The sequence below is a fragment of the Molothrus aeneus genome, chromosome 1 (assembly GCF_037042795.1).
Source record: "Molothrus aeneus isolate 106 chromosome 1, BPBGC_Maene_1.0, whole genome shotgun sequence".
In the NCBI taxonomy this organism is placed as follows: Eukaryota; Metazoa; Chordata; class Aves; order Passeriformes; family Icteridae; genus Molothrus; species Molothrus aeneus.
This window is the reverse complement of record NC_089646.1, coordinates 42866413-42887640: the sequence shown is the minus strand read 5'-3', so window position 1 is coordinate 42887640 and position 21228 is coordinate 42866413. Positions and strand designations below refer to the sequence as shown.

At 40.9% G+C, this 21228-nt stretch overlaps 1 protein-coding gene across 1 annotated transcript; it reads left to right on the top strand.

Annotated features, from left to right (window-relative positions):
* Window positions 1–381: 381 nt before the first annotated feature.
* ENTPD3 (ectonucleoside triphosphate diphosphohydrolase 3) lies at window positions 382–20921 on the top strand. The gene is given in 12 exon segments (XM_066555750.1): window positions 382–408; window positions 2989–3011; window positions 3013–3123; window positions 3449–3569; window positions 8392–8509; window positions 11245–11395; window positions 12171–12330; window positions 14415–14645; window positions 15102–15374; window positions 15468–15578; window positions 16102–16239; window positions 18414–20921. Coding segments are annotated over 12 exon segments (1683 nt in total). The 5' UTR covers window positions 382–396; the 3' UTR covers window positions 18648–20921.
* The last annotated feature ends 307 nt before the right edge of the window (window positions 20922–21228 follow it).

Here is a 21228-nt window from a genome sequence, read left to right as displayed (position 1 = left end):
GTTTTCTCGCAAATCACGCTCATCGTGTGAAGCTTTCTCATCCGGGACGGCAGTGAGATGAGGGAAAGCTTCAGCCGCGATTTTGTGTCCATGTGCTTGTTTTTACTTAATTTCTCCTCCGAAGGGAGGCGTGTGAAACCTCCTCGCAGGTTTTCACCATGCGGTTTAAAGTGCTGTGGATGTTGGGGTTTTAGTGCTATGGGATTTGTTTTGTGGGGGTTTTTTGTTGTTTCAGTTTTTATTGGTTTTGTTGTTGTTGTTTATTTGTTGTTGTTGTTGTTTTTTTCCCCCCACAGCACTTGAAACATTCACCTGTCGACCTCGTCTGAAATAAATGGTAACGTGTTTGCATTTCTCAGGTTACAGCGTTAAGAAAGGCACACGCTTACCCACCCTATGAACAAACAGGTCAGTGCCTAAAAGAAGTGGGTTTGGTGTTTCAAGTTACTTGGGAAAAGGAATTTCAGCGCAGTAATTTTTACTGGTGTGAATTTAACTTAGTTAAAATGTTGGTGGCGTAAAGAAGTCGAGTGTGTTTTCCTTTGCAGGCAGGAATTCTTTTTGCTTGCAGGTAAGGTGAAGAAAGTGATCCTTCCAGTGTGCTCACGTGTGGCCTAGCATAATTAACTGGGTGTGGAAAATATGTATTTATGCTGTTTCTTGCTTCAGGATGATGTTGTTTTAATAATGGAAGGCAACTGGGCTTTGATACTCAGTTAACACCTTTTATTTGTCTTTTTGCCAACAAGTGCACAATGATAGCAAGAGTTCCTTGCCTTACTCTAATCTGTGGAGTGAGTGAACTCCTCTGTCATAGCTCTACAGATTTCACTGAATGGGCAAATGTGATTGTATTCCCTGGTGTGTGAGGCTTAGATCTGAGTGTAGCCACAGGTAAACTCAGCCCTGTGCTTCTGATCCAGTTATGTGGCAAGGCAGCAAAGGTCCCAGCTGGGTGATGACTTCAAGGGGTCACAGATGATGATACAGAGGCTATTGTGTAAATCAGGATTTGCAGATTACCTCTGATGAAATTGCCCTGATTGCTGATGGAACACGATTGTATGAGGAATGTCTCCAGTGATCTGCCCTTACCTTACATGCTCCCTCTCAAAAAAGAGTTTTGAAAAGAGAAAAATCACCTCTGATGAAGAGAAATCCCACTAGCAGGGGAAGGGAAATTCAACATGGGAATTTCAACAAACCAAGATTTCCCTTTTTCTCCCAGAAATGGGAGCAGAAAATATTTAATCATTCAAGACTTAAGTGTTAGGAGTCAAATAGTCATTATTGCTTTGTTTTTTAGTAATACTTTCGTTTTCCAAAGAGTCATTTGCCCTGCACGTTTTTTCTTTGATGATGACTTGGTTTTTTCCAGCACTGAACATCAGTGCTTTGATCCAGGAGCAACTGATATATATTGGGTTGTGAGCAGATAGTTCTCTTTCAGTCACTTTATAATATTATATAGAGATATTCATGTACAAATGAAAGCTAATGACTTTTTGTCTCCTTAAAGTATTTTATCCAGATGGTTATTCATAAATGTGTAGTTAAGAATCCATTCTCTCCTTTCAAAAAGGAATTGATCTGTATAAATACTTCTAATTAGTATGTCCTGACATTAAAATACTTCTTATTAGTATGTCCTGCAGGTTACAGTATAGGTGTTAACATATTTTGTAATGGTAAAATAAAGATTTCATTTTATCATTTCTGCACTGTGTACCTGATGTTTCAGTGCCTCAGGATGGTGAAGCAATGGAGAGAAGTGAATAGATCACCAATGTGGTTGGTAATTTTCTCTTTAAACTGACTGATGATTAAGATAATAAAGCTATTACCAAGCTGAGAAAGAAAGTATTGGAAGAGTAGATAGGCAGTAAACAAGGAGCCCATATGGATTTAGAAAAGGGAGTTAATTAATGTAAAAAATTATGTTGGAAGTAAGATATGTCAAAAGATTTTCCAAAAGCCAATCTGAGATAGTTTTCACAACAGAAAGAGCAAGAAAAAGAAGGAAAGGAGTAGCCATAGGCAAAGCTCAGTGTGAAGCTAATCCCAGAACAAAACAAATTTCTTTCTTCTCTTTTGAATATGAACACAGATGTTGGACCATGGGTATCCAGGCTGCAGAGCCCATGGGGTTAGAAAAGGGAAGCTGTGTGAGAAGCATTCATTCTGCCTTCTCCCTCATCCCTAGGGCTCTGGTTGGAGCTAGGGACAAGACCATGTGTTGCAGGTACAATGGGGCTGACCCAGAGTGCTTTGGCCATGGACTGGAGAGCACCTTTAAGCTCCTGTCCTCAGCTCAGGTTGGCACTGGTGATTGCTGAAATAGCAGGACAGTCCTGAGCAGGCACTGGTATGTTCAACAATTGGTATGGAAGAAGTAGGAGATGTGACTCAGGATAGATCACACCAGGCTTGATTTTTCTGTGCCAAAATCAATGGTTTCTCGAATAACAAAGGCAGGCAAGTTCTCCTTGTTGTGCTCCTCTGACACTTATAAGCTTGCCATGTCCCTGCAGTTGTGTCTCTCCTCCTCAACCCCTGGGGAGCATAAGGATTTTGATATGTGGATTGTCAGTATTCAGAGGTACTGGATGATCTCTTGGGGTTAAGACATGTCTGGTCAGGGACATGGAAAAGGATGAGCGGAAGTTCCAGGAAACCTAAATCACATTTGAAATCTAGGAAACCTTTCTAGAGGATATGAACATATAAATAGCCTTATTGTTAGTTAGCATGTTCCATGCCACCTTGGGGTTTGTCCAACATAACTGTGTTAGACTTAGATTTAGTAATTTTTCATTGCAAAATGTCTGAGTTAGAGTGTATATTTAATATTTTATGTGCAGTGCAGAGTGATAATAATAGGAATATGCACACACACACACATTTCATCAACTGTTAGTAGAAAGACGCCTACTTTAATGTTCTTAAAACCTCCCTTTTAATTTATTTTTTATTTCTTTCTTGCTGAAGAAGCCTGCACCTCTTGTAGACACTGACCTTGCATGTCTGGCAGAAGCGTCCAGCTGCACTCAGTGGAGCAGCCTGGCCCAGGTGTGTGCCTGGCCGTGACTGTGGCTGTGTTGCAGGAGCCCAGGGGAGTGTTGGGCAAGCACTAGCCCTGACCTGTGTGTGCCCACAGCCTGCCCTTCCTGGGGCCTGGGAGCTGGGGAGCAGGCACCTCCACACAGGCACCACCTGGTGAAATCTGGCATTGTTAGAATGACAGTACAGACACGGCCCTTCCAGACAATAAATAGTTAGTGGTTGCAAAACACCAGGCAGTTCTTGAGGAGGAGATGGAATTTCCACTAGGTGATCCAGTTGATGAAATTAGATTTATGAGTTTCATCTGATTCAGGACTTCAGGCTTTAAGACAGAATCGCCAAATCCTTTCAAGTTCCCTAAGTGCTTCCCACTTTGTCGTTTCAGGATGCTCACCAGAACCCCGAGTGTTGTTGCCCAAGTGTTCCTTCTTCTAAGCGTAGTCCTTGTTATTGCCATTGCAGTCATTCAGATAAATCAGCAGCAGATCCTCTCCCCAGGGCTTAAGGTAAGTCTTAGGCAACCTCAGGAAGGAGAACAATGTTTTGAACTGATATTTAATAATGCCTTAATAGTGCCTTTCTAAACTCATTTTATGGGGTGATTCAAATGAGCTTACAACCATAAATTAATGTTTAATCATATCATGATGGGAAAACTGAAGCTGAGAGAAAAAGATAATTGGTCAAGGGTCAGTAGTAAAGCAGGAAAAGTATTTCTTGATTCCTTCTCTGTGGTGGCTATCACACAATGTCTTCTTCAGGACTGAAAGGCCAAAAGGGGAGAATATCTCACTCCTTTTCTTTTTTTTTTTTTTTTTTTTCCAGTTTTGTCAGAAATTGGAAGTAATTTAAAAATAATTTTGAAGTGGGAAATACCCAGAGTTTAAATTCTGGCCCCAAGCACAGCTGGGAAGTTTATGCTGACATCTTTGCAAATTGCTCCTGTGTATCAAAAGCATTTGGGCTCCAACTATGCACTTGATCCTTTACCACGTGTTGGGACTTGCTGGATGCTAACGGGAGCAAACTAACTTCCTTAAGGGGGGCAGAGCAAACTGCAAAACACAAACTGAAGCTCAGGCTTTGCCTTCTGCTGTGGAACATGTGTGCAGGTTCTTCGGTGAGCGATGTAAACAACTGAGGAAAAGCTGTAGAAAATATCCTTCTAAGGATGTGTAGGGTGCTGTTTTTTCCCACGATTCTCTTGTCAGATTTTTCTTTGAAGTCCATTCTGCCTTTCCATCTGCATGAGTATTTAACTGGATAGTTCACACACTGATAACGACAGGTTAATGCCTCGTTGCACTTCATGCGATTATAAACACCTTTGGCTTTGTCTGAATCATTTGGTGGTGTGTGAGTCAGACAACGGGATAAAACTGTAATTCTGATACCCCTTTTATGTGTTTGTGTGATGTGGCAGGGGGAGTGTGCTGGCCTTGTGCATGGGGCCACAGTGCCTCAAGCATGTGCTCTGTTGAGCCCCAAATGGCTGCTTGCAGCGGCCTCACATCCCAATTTTCGTGCAAGGCAGGACTGGATGGACATGTATCCCAGCTGAAGCCAGGGCAAGGCTGAAGCCATTATCTAAAAGACAGCCTACACATCTTTTGTGTTTGTCATTAATTCAGTTTCACATCCAAAATGATAAAACTGTTTACCTTCCTCTTTGAGGAAGCATTGGAACCACCTGGACTCTCTGGAGCTGGTTTAAGTGGGGAGCTTTGCTTACTGAATCACAGCAGCTTCTGTAGGAGGGCTGCTCTTTCCTCTACTGGGTGTGCCTCAGCTTTGGATTTGAGTTTGGGCTGTAAGCCTGCTAATGCAGGTGATATGGAGGACCCTGAGTTTGATTCCTGAGACACTGAGTTGTCCTCAGTGAGTAATTTACATTCACAAGAAATTCACAGGTAGAAGGAGGACCTTGGTAAGCCAGTAAGGAGGCCTTGGTAAGCCATACCTGGCTGACATGGAGCCTGGAAATGACTTAACTTAGTGTCCTGAACTTAATGGTTGATTAAAATTAATTATGGCAACAACATGATGAAAGTGGATTTATTTTTTGTAAACGGCCTTGTTCTTCTGTTACTACTGTTTGTGTTACCTGTGGCATAAAAGCTCTTTCCCAAGATGTATGTTGAGAGCATCCATTGTGGCACAAGAGATAAATTATATGCTGTGTCACTGGTGTTTTAAACTGTTGTTGCAAAATTGAATGTTTTGGATCCTTGATGGCTGGATTATCTGAAGACTGAGTCAGTGATTAGTGAAGGAAGGGCCTGCCCATTGCATGAGGCTGGGGCACTGAAAGGACTCATGACTCACTGATACACACCATGAAGTGAGAAGAGTGATGAAGAAAACACCAATGTCCTCAGTGGAGAAGTCTGCAATTGTAAATGATGATAGTGCTGAATGAAATAAGGCTTTATGCCAGTCAAAAAAAAAAAAATCAAATCTGTTTGTCTATTGCTGTTTTGTGAGCCCTAGAGAAAAAAACCCCACTTCATTATTGTATTTCTTTATTTTGCCCCTCAAGGCGCTACAATTTTCAATACCTAAATTTTTCACGTCTCTTTTGGCTCCTAGGAAGTGTTTTGCATTGTTTGTGGCTGTTGTATTTGATTAAAAATTGTTCAAACCCATGCAGCTGAATTGAATCATACATCTAGCAGAGATCCACTTTTGTGACCTCCATCTTCCCTGCAACTGGTTTAGCTTGTCAGCTTCTCTCCAAATTGTTTGGCAGTTTCCAAAGTGATTGGAAGGCAGGTGATCCATCATAACTGTGCCTGCTTTAAGGGTTTGTGCATCTCTGTGTCTTCCTATTGGGATGATAGGCTGAAAAGGTGATTGATCCTGGGGCTTGTGCTTGCTTATCTGTTGGGATTACTACTCCTCAGGATGTACCTACAAAGCCATATTCCCATAATAAACATTTACCTTCATGTCACTTTGTTTCTCCCCTTTCTTCTTTCTTTTTTCCTCTGGACTAGAAAACAGAACTCTGAAACTTTTCTGGGTTAATGTTGTCTCCCTGTCTTGTCTGACTAATCTGGTCCATTGAGTAGATGGTGCAGTTCTTGGATATCATGGAATCACCAGGCCTTTGAGATGATGGAAATACTCAGGAAGACAGTTGAAGGAGAAAGGAAAAAATGGAGAAAAAGTAGCTCTGTTCTTTAATAGCTGCTAGCCTGGGATAAGGGTCTGCCAGCGCTCTCACAGTGCATTTCAAAGCAGGAAGGCCTTGCTTGCCCTTAAAGGGCAGACAAAGGTGATCCAGCCTGCAGCTTGGACAGAAATCTAACGTCCCCAGAAAATTTTAATCCAACCAGTTTGTCTTTGGCAGCCTGCTAGACAAGGCTTGTAGAATTCTCTCACCTTCCTAAGATGCAGTGTCCTGTGTCATTTCTGTTTTTTTAATTAAAGATAAATCTTTGTCCTAACGTGTGGTGCAGTTGTCACTGGTCACTACTTTTTGAGGCTGCATGGGCCGGTTTGCACACAGGGAACTCACACAAGTCCTGAGGAGCTTCACAGGTCACCTTGAAATGGGCCCAAGAGACCTTTTCAAAAATCAGCATCTCTTTTAAGGATGTGTAAGAAACATAGAGGAGGAAAGGGAGAAAGAAAATTAAAAAAAATTGTCAGTCACACATTGATTCAGATAAGTACACCACTACTCTTTGGGATGGAAATCTCTTACTTCTAGAAGGAGCCTGGGAAATGCAGGGGAAGGAGGAAGTAGCTCAAAAAGCCCCCAGTTAACTGAGGTAAAAATGCTTCCATTATCTTCCAGCTCTCCTTGGGCATAGTTAGCTCTAAAAGTAGCCAAGTTAAAAGCTTATGTTTGGTACTTTAAGCTGACTGAGACTAGATTTAATTAGTAGTCCTTAAGCAGATTGACCATTACTGTGTTATGTACCTCCAGGGTGCTCACATCTTCCAAGGAGAGGAAATAAACTCAAATTATTTTTGCTAAAGTAGTTACTGAAACAGAACCTAATGATGTAGTTTGATAGTATCTGTGGAGGAGTATCTGTGTAGTTTGGTAGTATCTGTGGAGGCTTTTAATCTTTTAGTGGATCAGGGTAAATATGGTCTGCATAACTATAAATGAAATTTTCATTATCTAACAGTCCTCTGTGGAAACAGACTAGACTGGTATTGCTGGTATTCTTTGGGGGCCAGGAGTTTTTAGGATTACAGTAGAAGCTGGGAATAATCAGGTGTGGAAGCCAAATGGTTTGCCACCTGAAGCAGTGATCCTTCCCAGTTGGACTTTTTGGTCCCCCAGGGAGGCAGTGGGATGAAATTTATCAGCCTGCTACAGGGGCTCTTACTGCTTTGCAGACAGATGGAGGCTCTCATTTTTCAGTACTGTCAGGCTCCTGGGCATCTGTCTGCTCCAAAAGAAAAAAACTGACAGAAAAATGAACCCTATACTGTGTGACTCCTACCAGTTGGGTGACTTTGGAAGAGCTAAACACTTGCAGGGATCATAAAGAGGATACCAAAATTGCATTTTGCTTCCCTTTATGAGATTGCCTTTCCAGTTACTTCAGTTTTCTCCTGCCATAAAATATGGGAAAAAGGGAAAGACTGGTCTGGTGAGCTGTGGGGTGGGATGGAGAAACCTGTGCTTTAATCCCAAAGTCCAGGGGACCTGGGGCAAATAATTTAAATATCTCTCATTTATTTTATAAATACTCATGGGGTAACATTGATTCTCTTTCCCTCTGTGTTGTCTCATACTCTGGCACAGCCTGTTCTCAGAGGTGAACTCTCAGGTGGAGTAAACCACTCCAAGGGAGAGGTTTATGGGGCAATTAGGAAAGAACCAGACTTCTTACATCATTCTTACTGTCAGCTCTCAGATACTTTACCTCTTTGCTCATAGCTTTATGGATCCCTTGTGCATCCTTGAATCTAAAACCTGTGCTTAGATATCAAACCCTTCTGTGTTCAGGGAATGGACTGGGATAAAGGGGAAATGAACCTGCTCCAAAATCAGGCCTTAACACAGTGTTATCTATATGTCAATGTGGGTTTTGAACCTGATGCTGAAAGGAGATGAGCATTCTCCATCCCCACTGAATTAATTATTGAAGATATGTATCATGTTCCTTGGTTTGCAGCCAGGTTCCTTCTGTGCTTGGCTGTTGGATTCATGCCTAAGCGCCTGACACTCAAATTAATCTCTCTTGTAAATAATACACTGTGCATGCATTTTCTAAATGTCTGCTGGTGCAGTGCAGCTGCACATGGGCATTTAAGCTGTCATTGTTTGTTTCTTCATCTAATGTATTCTGTCTTAATCCCCAGTATGGAATAGTCCTTGATGCTGGATCCTCTCGGACTACAGTCTATGTCTATGAGTGGCCGGCAGAAAAAGAAAACAACACGGGAGTAGTGAGCCAAACCTTCAAGTGCAATGTGAAAGGTGAGCTCAAATGAAAGTTCCTTACTTGTTTTTAGCCTTGCTTGTACTGTTTATTTCCCTTCCCTTCCCTTCCATTCCCTTCCCTTCCCATCAAGACTATGTCTGTATCTGTCAGCATTAGTTCTTTTCCACTGATACAATAAGCTGCTCTAATCATTGCACCAGAGAAAGGAAATTGTGGCAAAATTTGATTTACTCATGGCAGTGCATGATTGGTGCAGACAGGATTCAATCTAAAGACAGTCAGGACCCGTAAATGTTCAGTCCTTGCGTTTCTTTCAGAATAAAAGTATTATATATATTTAAAAACAGCTTGGAATAAAAGGAGTTTTAGAGGAATGGGAATCTATCTCTTGTTAGGTGTTAGTTTAATTAAGCTTCTCCACATTACAGAACTAGTAGTAATTTGAGTAATACTGAGTAAAATAGCTAAATTGGCAGAACTATTTCTGACAGGACGTCATTGTTTTATTAAATATGTAGCTGTGGCCTCTGTCTCAGGAAGACCTGTGTCTGTGCACAGCTAAAGATGTCCCACAGGTACCACTGGCTACCTGCCCTGTCTTTTTTCTGAGGTTTTGAATTGATTCCTCACAGACAGACAGACGGACTAGGCTGACTTCTGATCACACTCCAGTATGGTTAGGTGGTTGTGGATTCCTTCATAGAAACTCTTAGTCAACTTCAGTGACATCTGACCCAGCTTTCAAAGTTATGGATATGCCACACATTTTGTGAAGACAGATGGCCAGGGAGGGGAGGGAAATCAGGTTTTCTGTTCTTTGATAATAACTGCAGTGTTCAAAGAAAGTGTTTTCAGTATTTTCCTTCTGTCTCAGTCATGATCTTGCAAAGTCTTACATCCCTCTTTGTGTCTGGAAATAGATGCTGGAGATGTAGCCACAGAGGCCCATGAGTAACAGGGAATGGAAGGCAATGGTTTCTTAGCAGCACCAGCATTTTTATCTTCATTGTTAAATATGTGTGTGGACATTCTCAACAATTCTAGAACAAGGAAAGGAAAGCAAGTGTAACATGAACAGGAGTAATGCACTGTCATGTCTCTAATGATGAAATGTCCTTACAAACTGCTGGAATGGTGGCCACCCCGCTGAGGGGAGGGGTACACTGCTAACTCATGTCTTGACTCATTAGGAATGTTTGCCTTTAGGAATTCTGGTTTGGGAAAAATGCACAGAGAAACTGCATTATTCTTCTTCTCAAAAAACCCAAAACAAAACAGCAGTGCCTTGTGAATTTTCTTGAATTGATTTAGATTTTGTTTTACCTTTGGGGAATGCAAATAAATTACAAAACAGAGGAGTCCAAGTTGCTGTGAACTCTCTAGGTTCATGGCCTTAGCCATGGGCAGCCAAGTACTCCCACATCCCTGAGTGTACAGAATCACCGGGGCTCAGTCTTCTAGTCTTGGATAACTCTGCACTGGAGGAGACAGAGGACTGGTTCCTGGGAGATGTCCCCAGCTGAGCTGTGGGTGACAGTGGTGAACACCTCTGTCAGTGTTTCTTTAGTGACCCTCCAACCACAGTCTTAAGCACTTAAACAGGGGATAGCTCTGGGCATAATAAAAAGCAGATTTTCACACACCTACTGAACTTGAAGGTCAAGTCATCAACTGCTGTGTGAGTTTTGTGGTGGTTTTATGACTTCATTTCTGCCTTTATTAAGTACCTCTGCCTTTGTGTATAGGAACCAGCCCCAAATCAAAATCCTTACTCTATAGTGCAGTTAATCTATCCTGATAAGACTCTAAGCATTGGTAAAGCAGGCAGTTGTCCAGAAGAACATGGTCATTGCCTTGTGACCTGCTCTGTCTGAACACTGGAAGATGGGAATTTGCAGCCACCAAAGGAACATGAGGCAATGGCAGCTGCTGAGGATGTTGCTGCTCTGTTTTCCTCTGGGAGTAGCTTTCCTTCCAGTTTCAGGTCTGTTTGTGCCAGACTTAAGACTTTCAGAAAGTCTTATTTCAAAACCAGGGCTGTGAACATCTAATGGTGACATGGTAGTGTTTATGTTGAAATTCACACAGTCAAAACAGGAGCTTTGGAGTGTGGAATCTGTAAAGGCTTACATATTTTTTTTCTTCTGTTTCTGTCAATGCAATGTGACTGAACATAAATGGTTTCTCTTTTCAACTAAGAAATTAAATTAAGAATTAAGAAAGGTGGCTAAGAGCCACCTTTTGCTTAGCTTGGGACCAGGTTGTGCAAGACATGGCTGTTACAGAGGCAGATGGAGTTCTGGCACTTGTTCTCCATGGAACTTACTCAGCTAGGGAATTTCAGTAAGGAATGTTTTATTTACACCCAATTTGAGCCTGAACAAGTCAAGATCCTGATGGTCCTTGGAGTGTTGAGCAAGGCAGCACTTTGATGTTAATAGTTCAAATAGCTATGCCTTGTGCAGCATGATGTGGCTCTCATTCCTGCTCTTTGAAGGCTTTGGAAATTTGGAAAGCTGTTCACTAGTTCATGCACCACAGCAGACTTGTACTTCTATGAATTCAAGAGCCATTTCTGTGCATCTTGAAATGCACAGGCACCACATTGTTCATTCCATAAGCACTCCTAATTTTCAGCCCTCCTACCCTTGTTTGCAGTTATGGTGGGGGGTGCAAGGGGGAAATGTTTTTCTCTTAACACCCGTTTACTAATTGGGCTAATTTGTAGTTGGCAAAGCAGGATGAAATCTATCTTCTTGTTCTCTTTTAGGCCCTGGTATATCCAGCTATGGGAGTAGCCCTGGAGCTCTTGCCAAGCCTCTTGATGACTGTCTGAATAAAGTGAAGGAGAGAATACCAGTTCATCTGCATAAAAACACTTCTGTTTATCTGGGGGCTACAGCTGGCATGAGACTGCTGAGGTATGGCAGAAACTTGAACTGCTCTGTATGCATACTAGCAGAGCAGTCTGTGAAAACAGAACGTGAAAAATGTACTGGATGCATTTTTACCCACTGGAAATTGGCCATCTCAAAAGGAAATGGAGCCCAGCCAATTTAATTTAATAAACTTTTCTGAGAGGGAAAGCGTGTCTGCATAAAACCACTCTGTTATGCTGTATGGAAAAGAAACTTGCTTTATTTTGGAGAAGGCAAGATTTTAATTTTCTCTTTCACATCTGTCATAAAATACAGTGTTATGTAAACAGATAATGTTTGTGCACATCCATGGGCAGCAAAGGCAGATGGAAGGTAGGCACTGCATTCTGAGTATGGATGTGATCTGAAGTGATATGGCTTTTGGGATCTGTCTGTAGCTTTAGCCCTGGCACAAACTGGCTTTATTATATTTGTTCTGTGGCTAAACAGAGCTGGAAGAGAGATTCCAGGACTGTTTTAACCAGAAGCTGTCATATAAACACTCAGTTCACAAAGAATAAAGAATATATGAAGAGAAAAAAACCCACCCATGAACTTGCATGATAAAGAATGGAGTTGGTACATACTGAGGGAGTTGCTTGCTGAAACAATGCTGGATACTGGCTGTTCCCTCTCCTAAGCTTCCCCTTTAGGGAAATAATGTCAATTTCATTTATTAGGTGATTGTAGGAGTTTTCTTGAATTGCTAGTCAGTGAACAATAAACATGAAATTGCCTTTCCAGATGCTCAGTGTCTCATGTTTTGTGAATTGCTTAGGTTGCAAAATGAATCGGCAGCCAATGAAGTCCTTGCAAGCATTCAAAGCTACTTCAGAGCACAACCTTTTGAATTTAGGGGTGCGCAGATCATAACTGGGCCAGAGGAAGGGGTGTATGGATGGATAACGGCCAACTATTTAATGGGCAATTTCTTAGAGGTGTGTGGAAAAAACTGCATGCTTTTCTTTGCACTGTTTCTCTCTTATAAATGAGAATAAATGTTTCTCTCTTATAAATGAGAAGTTTGAGAGGACATGCCTGTTAAAATGTCATAGTTGCAACTTCTGTTTTTCCCTAAGTCTCTAGCAGGGTCCTTTTGTGGCAGTCATAGGACAAACACAAATCATAAAGAATATGTTGTTATGGGAATGGGATATGGCAAAGGTAAAATCATTGATCCACAAAAAAGCTCTCCTCTAAACGACATTGAGCGTCTTACCTAAAACCAAAAGGTGAGATCACTCTTAGATGCATTGGTATGTTTAGTGTGACAGGTGTTGATTGTCTCGACAGTGGTGCCAACTGAAGATCTTTTCTTCTGCTTATTTGCTGTCCCTGCTGGTGAAGGACCTGCTTGGCTTAGGGGTCTCCAAATTGCTTGGCAGTGTTGGCTTACTTGTCATAAGCAGACAAGACTGTTTGAAGCACTGAAGGTGGTCAAATATGCCTCAGCTGAGCCAGAAATCATTCATACACAGCTCCTTCCAAGACTGCTGACATGCTGCAGGCTACCAGCAGTAGACTGCAACACACTGTCCTGTGCAGACCAAGTGATACCAATATAAACACACTCATGCTGTTCTTGAACTTGGCATAGGACCAGGCAGGAGCCTCAGAGCAGAGAGGGAGTCAGATGTGTTGGAAGATCCCTTTTTGGTGCAGGTATTCAGTGTGATTTCATTCAGAGTAAAAGCTGTACCAAGATGATCTGCAATCACTCATCTGCATTTGTGGCAGGAGTGTGCTGCCCTCAGCTTTGACAGCACTTCTGCCAGATTATTTTACCAGAAATGAAATTAATTTAATTTAATTGAAACCAGTACTGTTGGTTACTGCTAGCTGTCCTGACTGAATGGTTCCTATCAGATCATGGCCATTAAATAAGAAGGAATTACTTGTTGGTGCTGTTGCTGTAATAGCTCATGGTGAATGTGCTGGTGACTTGCAACGTTAAGAAAACAAGTTTTGGAATTACACATTCTGTAGGAATTTTTCTTGTTGTGTGCATTTCATGCCACAAAAATGACATGATGAAGTTCAAGGCAGTGTCAGTCGTCTACCACATGAATTTTAATCATCCAAATATCAAATTCCATATGGCAAGTTCATAAAAATGGACTGCTAGATGCTGTGAAACCATTTTAGTCTAGAGAGTTCTGTGAAGAAATATATGTGGAATATCACTAGTAGAAGAGAGAAATTCTGACCTTTCTTGTGACAACAGGCTGAGAGTCAAATTCAGTGAGGGGTTCTTTATGGGAATTTTTCACTGTAGAATTTTATTGTGAGTGCATTTGCTAGCCCATAAATTCCATAGTTTCCCTTCTTGTGTATGCATTCATCTCATCATGCTCATTGGGTAAATATTGAAATAGATAATCATGGAAAATCTATATTTGGCACTGTGACTATGTAGATCAAATACAGAATTTGGGGAATATTTTGGGTAGTAGGGAAAAATGCCATCTGAATGGATCAGACTGCAGTTTCAGTGGAGGAAATGTGCAGATTAAGGGTCCTTGTTCTTCTGAATTTGATGGAGCTTTCATCTGACTATTTTGCATTTTTCTCTCTATTTTCAGTCTCTTTTCACTCTCTGTCTCTCTGTGATCTCTTAGTATTCTATTCCTTTAATATTTCTTCTTGCCTTGAAATAAGCAAATCTTGATACCATTTCCATCCAGATTTGTTCAAGTTCTCCTGGTTATCTGAACTTCAGTTCCCTACATTCTAGGACAGACACTGCTCTGGCTAGTCCTATGCTTTGGTCATTGTGCTGTCCTATTGAGTGGAACACTATGCTGCATTAGTTCTCCTATCTTTCAAGATCATTTTACTCTCTGAAAGTACATCCCTCTTACATAAAAACATCTGCACCTTTTCCTCATAGTAATTTTTTTTTTTTGAAAGAGTGTAGGACAAAGAAGGGGGTGAAGTTTCAAGAAGTAAAGAGTAGAAAAGCTTGTGGGGAGAACAAGCAGATGATATTTCTAAATTGCCTTGTTTTTAATTTTGCATGTAGAGAAACCTTTGGAGGACATGGGTCCATCCTTACAGAAAAGAGACCATGGGTGCACTGGACCTTGGAGGAGCTTCCACTCAAATTTCATTTATCCCCAAGGACCCCGAGGAGCATCTCAACAGCACCTTGCAAGTGAAGTTGTATGGTTACAACTACAATGTCTACACTCACAGCTACCAGTGCTTTGGGAGAGATGAAGCTGAAAAAAGGCTTTTAGCATTGCTGCTCCAGGTCTGTTTAAGACTCTTTGCTATATTGCTCTTGCAAGTGTTCAGTGACTGTCTGGGCAGCATCTTAGGCTTGTGTTCTCTTCCCTCCAGACTCCCTGCTGGAGTCTGGAGACCCCAGTAAGAGCTCAGCTGTGCTTTGTTGTGGCCAAACACACTTAGGTTTCATACAAAGAACTTCATATTTGTTAAAAATTAGCAAGAGTTCTGTGCCATTTGACCAAAAGGCCTTGTAAATATTTTGTTGATCTTGCAAACGACTTCTGGAGAAAAGAGTTTCTATGAATTATACTGATCAGCAGTGTTGTGCTGACCAGTCATGTCAGTGAACAAAAATACATGCATCTGCAGTTCAAAAAGATTCCTGTAGCTCATGCCAAATTAGGTCTTTCTTACTTTTGACTAGTATTTATTGTTTGGGTTTTCTTGTTTGTTTTTGTTTGATTCTTTTCCCCCCCAGAAATCAAAGACCAGTGCCAATGTGGATAATCCCTGTTACCCTCAAAACTATAACACAGCATTAACCATGAAGGACTTCTTTGGCAGCCTTTGTACACAGTCTCTGAGACCAGCAAATTACTACCCAAACCAGCCTGTGAATTTCCATGGAACAGGAGACCCAGGTCTGTGCCAGGAGATGGTTTCTTTATTGTTTAACCTCACTGCTTGCAGAGACAGAGAGGACTGTCCATTTAATGGAATACATCAGCCAAAAGTTGAAGGGAATTTTGTGGTAGGTTTGCAAATAGTGTCCTTCTTTCTGAGCTTGCTTGCTCTTGATTTCTGTAGTTCTGAAAATAACCTGTCATCCACTCCTTTTCTATAGGCTTTCTCTGGATTCTACTATACAATTCATGCTTTGAATTTATCTGGGCAATTTTCCCTAGATGACTTCAATTCAAGTATGTGGTTTTTCTGTTCACAGAGCTGGGCACAGGTAAGTGGGTTGGTTGGTTGGTTGGTTGGTTAGTTGGTTTGTTTTTGGTGTTGTTGGGATTTTTCTTTTCCATTTTAAACTTCTAAAAGAGGGATATAAAAATAATATGGACCAGCTATGTGTTCAGAACCTTTCAGAAGGTGTGTATCAATCCAGCATTTGTTTTTCCACTGTGCTTCAAACCATGTAGTATTTCTGTCATGCCTAACACTTGGAATAGGTTTCAAAATTTCATTTCAAGTTCTAACCACACTGTAGAGATGACATGGACATTTTAGAAACCATAACATCCTGAATCTTCAATGTACAGTTTTATGTTTATTTTCATTGTTTACTACATAAGCTATGTCACTTTTAGAGTCTTTCTGAATCTCTGTTTCTAGTTGTCTACATCTTTACTTGGTATTCCTGAAAAATGTTACTAACTTCTAATTAGAACCCAAATATTTTCTAGTTACAAAACCCAAAGCATTTGCTTTTTCCATATTAACATGTTTTTTTAAAAAAACCCTTTTGCTTTCAGCTCCAGTTTATGCTGCCTAAATTTGAAGAAATATATGCTAGATCCTACTGTTTCTCAGCCAATTTCATTTATTACTTGCTTGTACATGGTTACAACTTCAATGCAGAAACTTGGCCACAGATACATTTTCAAAAGGAGGTGAGGAATAATAATTTTCTATTACTGTCATTTTAATCCAATGAGTTTGAGGAGGAGACAGAGGATGCAGCAGCCTGCAAAAACAGAATGGTTGTAAACAGCCTTGGTAAATGACTGTCAAATGTTTGGCATAAGACAAAGCACTTTTCAAACCTCAGGAGCAATCTCAGCCTGTTTTCAGGGGTCTCAGCGTTACTTGGAGATACTACACAGATTCTTTTAAAGAGCTTTAAGTGAAGATCAAACACTTGTGTTTTAAACATTTCCACAGTATTTTGCTCCAGGCAGTAATCTGCCTAAAACACCTCACCAGTCAAGGTCAGTTTGAGCCAACCCTGCTGAGCTGGAGAGCAGAACTGTGCTTTGCAGTCTCCTGGCAAAGCCCTGGAGGAACTGGCAAAGAGGCTTGGAGTCAGTGAGTGGTGATGAAGCAACAAGGACAGTTTTCATCCTCACCCAGCTCATCCATCTGTGCCATAATCTGGCTCTCTGGAATAAGAATGTATTTTGATGGGGTACTGCCTTTCAGTTGACAGAGAGAGAAGAGTTACAATATCTGCGTCATAAATGCCTTTATTTTCCTCTCTGCTGCTGCACAAAGCCTTACTCTAAAATCCTATGCCAGACTGTCTCCTAATGTCCATATAGTTTGGAAATGCTTCAGCACTTGCTTGCAAAGCCAACAAAAGAATAGGCTGTAGATCTTCATGTTGTATGCTTAAATCCCCTTAGATGCAGGAGATGCTGGCAAGCTGTGAATGAGTAATCAAAAGCAATGTTTTCTGAACAGTCATATCTATTCCTCGTGCACTAAGGAATCAAGTAGCATTTTCTTGCCTTATTTTGACCTCTGGTGGACAGTCATTAGCAGCTCTGGAGGAGTGTCCAAAGTTGAGCTGTTCCACCAGGAAAACAGCATAGAGTACTTTGAGATCTTAATCTCCACTGGGCAGGGGGTGGGTGTGGATTTGTCTTGATATTTAAATATATATTGTATTGTCCCCAGCAGATAGGAGCAGCCAGAAAAAACAACATTTTCTTGTTTTGTTTTTTTTTTTCTTTCTATTTAGCCAAGACTATAAAAATACTGAGAAAAACAAAACCCCAAAAGGCTTATTTAAAATTAATACCTTTGTTGCCTAGATTTTACACTCGAGTAATCATGAAACTCCAAAAGGCAAAACTACATTCTCTTTATTAGATCTGCCCCTACTAAAACAGTAAGATCTAATGTTGGCTGATCAGCTAAGCTACCCTAGAGATAACAGCACAATCTTACTATGACTGGAGGGTGGGTTTTTTGTCTATGCTAGGACATATATTTCCTTTTAATTAGTGAACACAACCAATGAAAAGAACCTTGGCCTAACGCTAAGATCTGGGTGAGATCCAGAGCTACATGATTTGCAAAAATTATAAGTTTTAAACCTCATGATGAGAGGAAGACAGAGGACACTTTACCTTTTGATCCTTTGTTTATCAAGTGGCAGGACAATGACTTAATGAAAAGGACAGTGGAAAACTAGTAAGCTCTGTTGCTAAAACTAGAAGTGGGGAAAGACAGCAAAGCAGGAGGACCATGGAGCAAATACAAACATACTCCTTTGGCTGTTATTTCATCCATTTTGAAGTAGTTTTTAATTTATGTTTATTTTTAAAACGGAAGAGCCTAGTTTTGGTTCATTTGCAGGCACAAAACCAAACATGGAACAAAAGACGATAAATAGAGTTCCTGTTTTGGGGACTTTATCCTCAGTTCCTCTTTGTCCGTGTTGGTGAGACTCCTTGTGGGGTTTTTTTGTTTGCTTGAACTCAAATGACATCATGGGATTTGGCTAAGGTGAGGGGCTAATTTTAGGAATTGGCATAGTAGTAATGGGATTTTCTATTTGTTTGTTTAAAATTGCATAACTGGCTGCCTGCATATACACCACACATCTCTGTACCCCTCCAATACCTGTGTCTCGCTTTTTTAGCCCAGTGAACAATTTTATTACCATCTTCTGGAACTACAGAAAAAGGGTAATTTAAAATGGCTCTGTATCTTCTTTGCATATTCCACTAAAGATTTCTCCTTGCTAATTTAAAGGACAGTTGCCATTAACAGCAGTTGAGCTCTTGGAGTCTTTGAGTGAAAATTCCATGGGAATAGGAATCTTCTGTCTTCATTTCAGGTTGGTAACAGCAGCATAGGGTGGTCACTCGGTTACATGTTAAGCCTCACCAACATGATTCCAGCAGAAGGGAAGCTGATCCAGCTACCTCTAAAACCTTCTCTCTTTGCTGGGCTCCTTGTCTTCCTCACAGCCACGGCACTGCTGTGCCTCCTCTTCCTCGTCTACTTGTGCGTTGTGTCGCATCAGCAGAAGAACGTCCCTCGCATGGAACACGTGTTTATTCCAGAATGAATGAACTTGGCTGGAGACAAACCAAAAATGTTACAGTGCTACTAAACAGAACTTCATTTTGCCCCCCATTTTTCAAAAATAAAGACAGAAAAAATGATTTCTGGACCAGAAGCATAAATAGAGAAGGGGCACAAAGGAATCTGTGATACGGTGAATTGGAGTGGTTTTGAAATATTTTGGTAATTGTTTCTGTAAACTTAATTTGTCCAGTGTGCAGCAGAGAAAACATGGGCATATGTCACTTTGCTTTCTAAGGGATTATTTTTCCTGCCAGGTGTGTATTTTTTTTTTTTTTGGTTCATTAACTCTGTGCTAACTGGTGAGCTCAAGTAGTGAAGGATTTGATCACAGTGGCAGAAGTTTAAGGTAAAATTAAACAAGCCAATAGCAACTGTGGGAGGTGGGAACGTGGTAGCTGTCCTTGTGTGCAGTGCTGACACTAAAAGCCCTGAAGTAATCTAATTTCTGAAGCTGGAACAAGTACTGGATAATGACAAGAACTGAAAGGAAGAGCTGTGATAGAATTTTTTTTATTGCTGTTCCAAATGGATTGATCCCCATCACAAGAAAGTGTAATAAACTGTCAACACCTCTCAGGATTTTTGAACCTGTCTTAAACAGAGCTATATCTTTTTGATACCATAGAGACCCCAAAATGCCTCTGCTCTGGTACATAAGATTTACTTTAGAGGTGGAACAAAATGCTTTCTCACTTTAGTAACTGAACCTAAATTTAAATATATCATGATTGCCTTCAGAAGACACTGGGATTTTCAGTATTCTTTTCTAACTTTCACAGAAATGCTTTTTGTAGTTTTTCATACTGAAACCCTGACCTGCATACCCCACATACTGTTGGTCTCACACAGTGACAGTCTGTACTGATTTGACACGTATGCGTTATTTCAGCTGTCTGGACAGAATCTCAGACCTGAACATTCCATTAACACATTAAGCCCTTCTTTCAAGGCCAAGAGGAACAGGAGCCAGTCTCCAGGCCAGCAAACCACCCTTTCAGCTGCAGTCATGGCTCTAGTGCCTTGGTCAGCCTCTGCATTGTCCTTCAGCAGTGCTGGGATCCACCTGGCAGGTGCTTCTGTCAAATATTCTGACTCCAGAGCTTTCCTGCTGCTGCCTTCACGCAGCAATCAGCTGCCCTCCTTGGCAGCCCAGCCATTCTTCACCCAACCTCACACTCCCTTAAATCATAGCACTCTTTCAGCTTTGTCTATTCCCAGTATTGATCAGAGGATAGATAGGAGAACAGTGGCCAGTATTTTTACCCATAAATAATGTTTTTAATTTCAGTCTTTTGTTTCTGTATCACCTTCTTACTTATGTTTGGTTGTGGGGTTGAGGTTTTGTTTTCTTTCGTGCTTTTTTCATAGGCTGACTATGATTTGAAGGGAACTAAATATCTTTTTAAATGAAAAAAAGAAAAAAGTGATTTTTCAAGCAGCTCAATAGGGCTTTGTCCCTTCTCTATTGATATACTGCTAAGTCTTGTCAGTCTTTCTGGAGTAGCAATAAGGTAAAAGGCATTATACGATGATGAAGAGCTCTGTGGCATCAAAGTTATATCTGATAAAGTGTAAAATTGACTTCAGAGTGCATGGACATTACAGAGGCTGGCATGAGAGATTTTGTGTGATGGATCTGTAACTGCAGTTATGGGTGAAAAAAAACCCCAGACAGTTGGATGAGAGAATTAAAATGTTTTCTTTTGTTGTCAATTTTCAGTGGAAAGTTGTACTCTGGAATATTTACTTGCCCAACAAAACATTTGCTATTGAGTGGCAGAGCCATTCAGATGTGGTTTTACACAAATGGAACACACTTGGAAAAAACTATTTGGACTTCCAGATGTACTTGGATAGGCCCAGTATCTGTTCAAAGAATCAAATTCTCCCCGTGAATCACCTGTTTTGCTTTTTTAGTGCTTCCCTCTTGTCCTTATGCATACAGCCTCCCTCAGTGTCACCAGGATACCCACCTGCTCCCTTGTACCTCTCCTGGCAGTTTCAGATGGGAAAGCTGAGGGTGTTGAACTTCCAGCCAAGCAGCTTCAGTGACCACAGCCAAATCCTCCCCCAGGTGTGAGCTGGAACCAGATCAACAGGCCAGATCCCTGTCCTGCTGTCTAGAACTGAAAGGATCTCTGGGAGAGACAGGGAAGTTGACAACACGTGGGAATGTGTAAAAACCAGAGGCTATTTATCTTTTTACACTCTTCTGTGCCTGCTTATGAAGATCAATAAAATTGTGAAAAATTAAGCCAAGCAGACTTTTTATTTTTAGCATGTCTTAGAGGATAGCACCCCCTCACCAGTATTTTCATGCTGGTAGAAAAGCTATTGTTAATAGAAAGGGAAGAAATACTGTTCTAGGGGGTGGAAATTTGCAAGCTGCAAAACTGACCCAGGTTCTGAAGTGGACAGGACTCATTATTTCCTGAATGCCATGTTCACAGCAAGAAAATCCTGATAGTTAAAAGCAAGACACTCTTATATATATTTATATAAGCTGCCTGTTTCACTGATAAGGTCTCCTTTCCTGCTGATTAGGTTTGAAATTTGTGGTT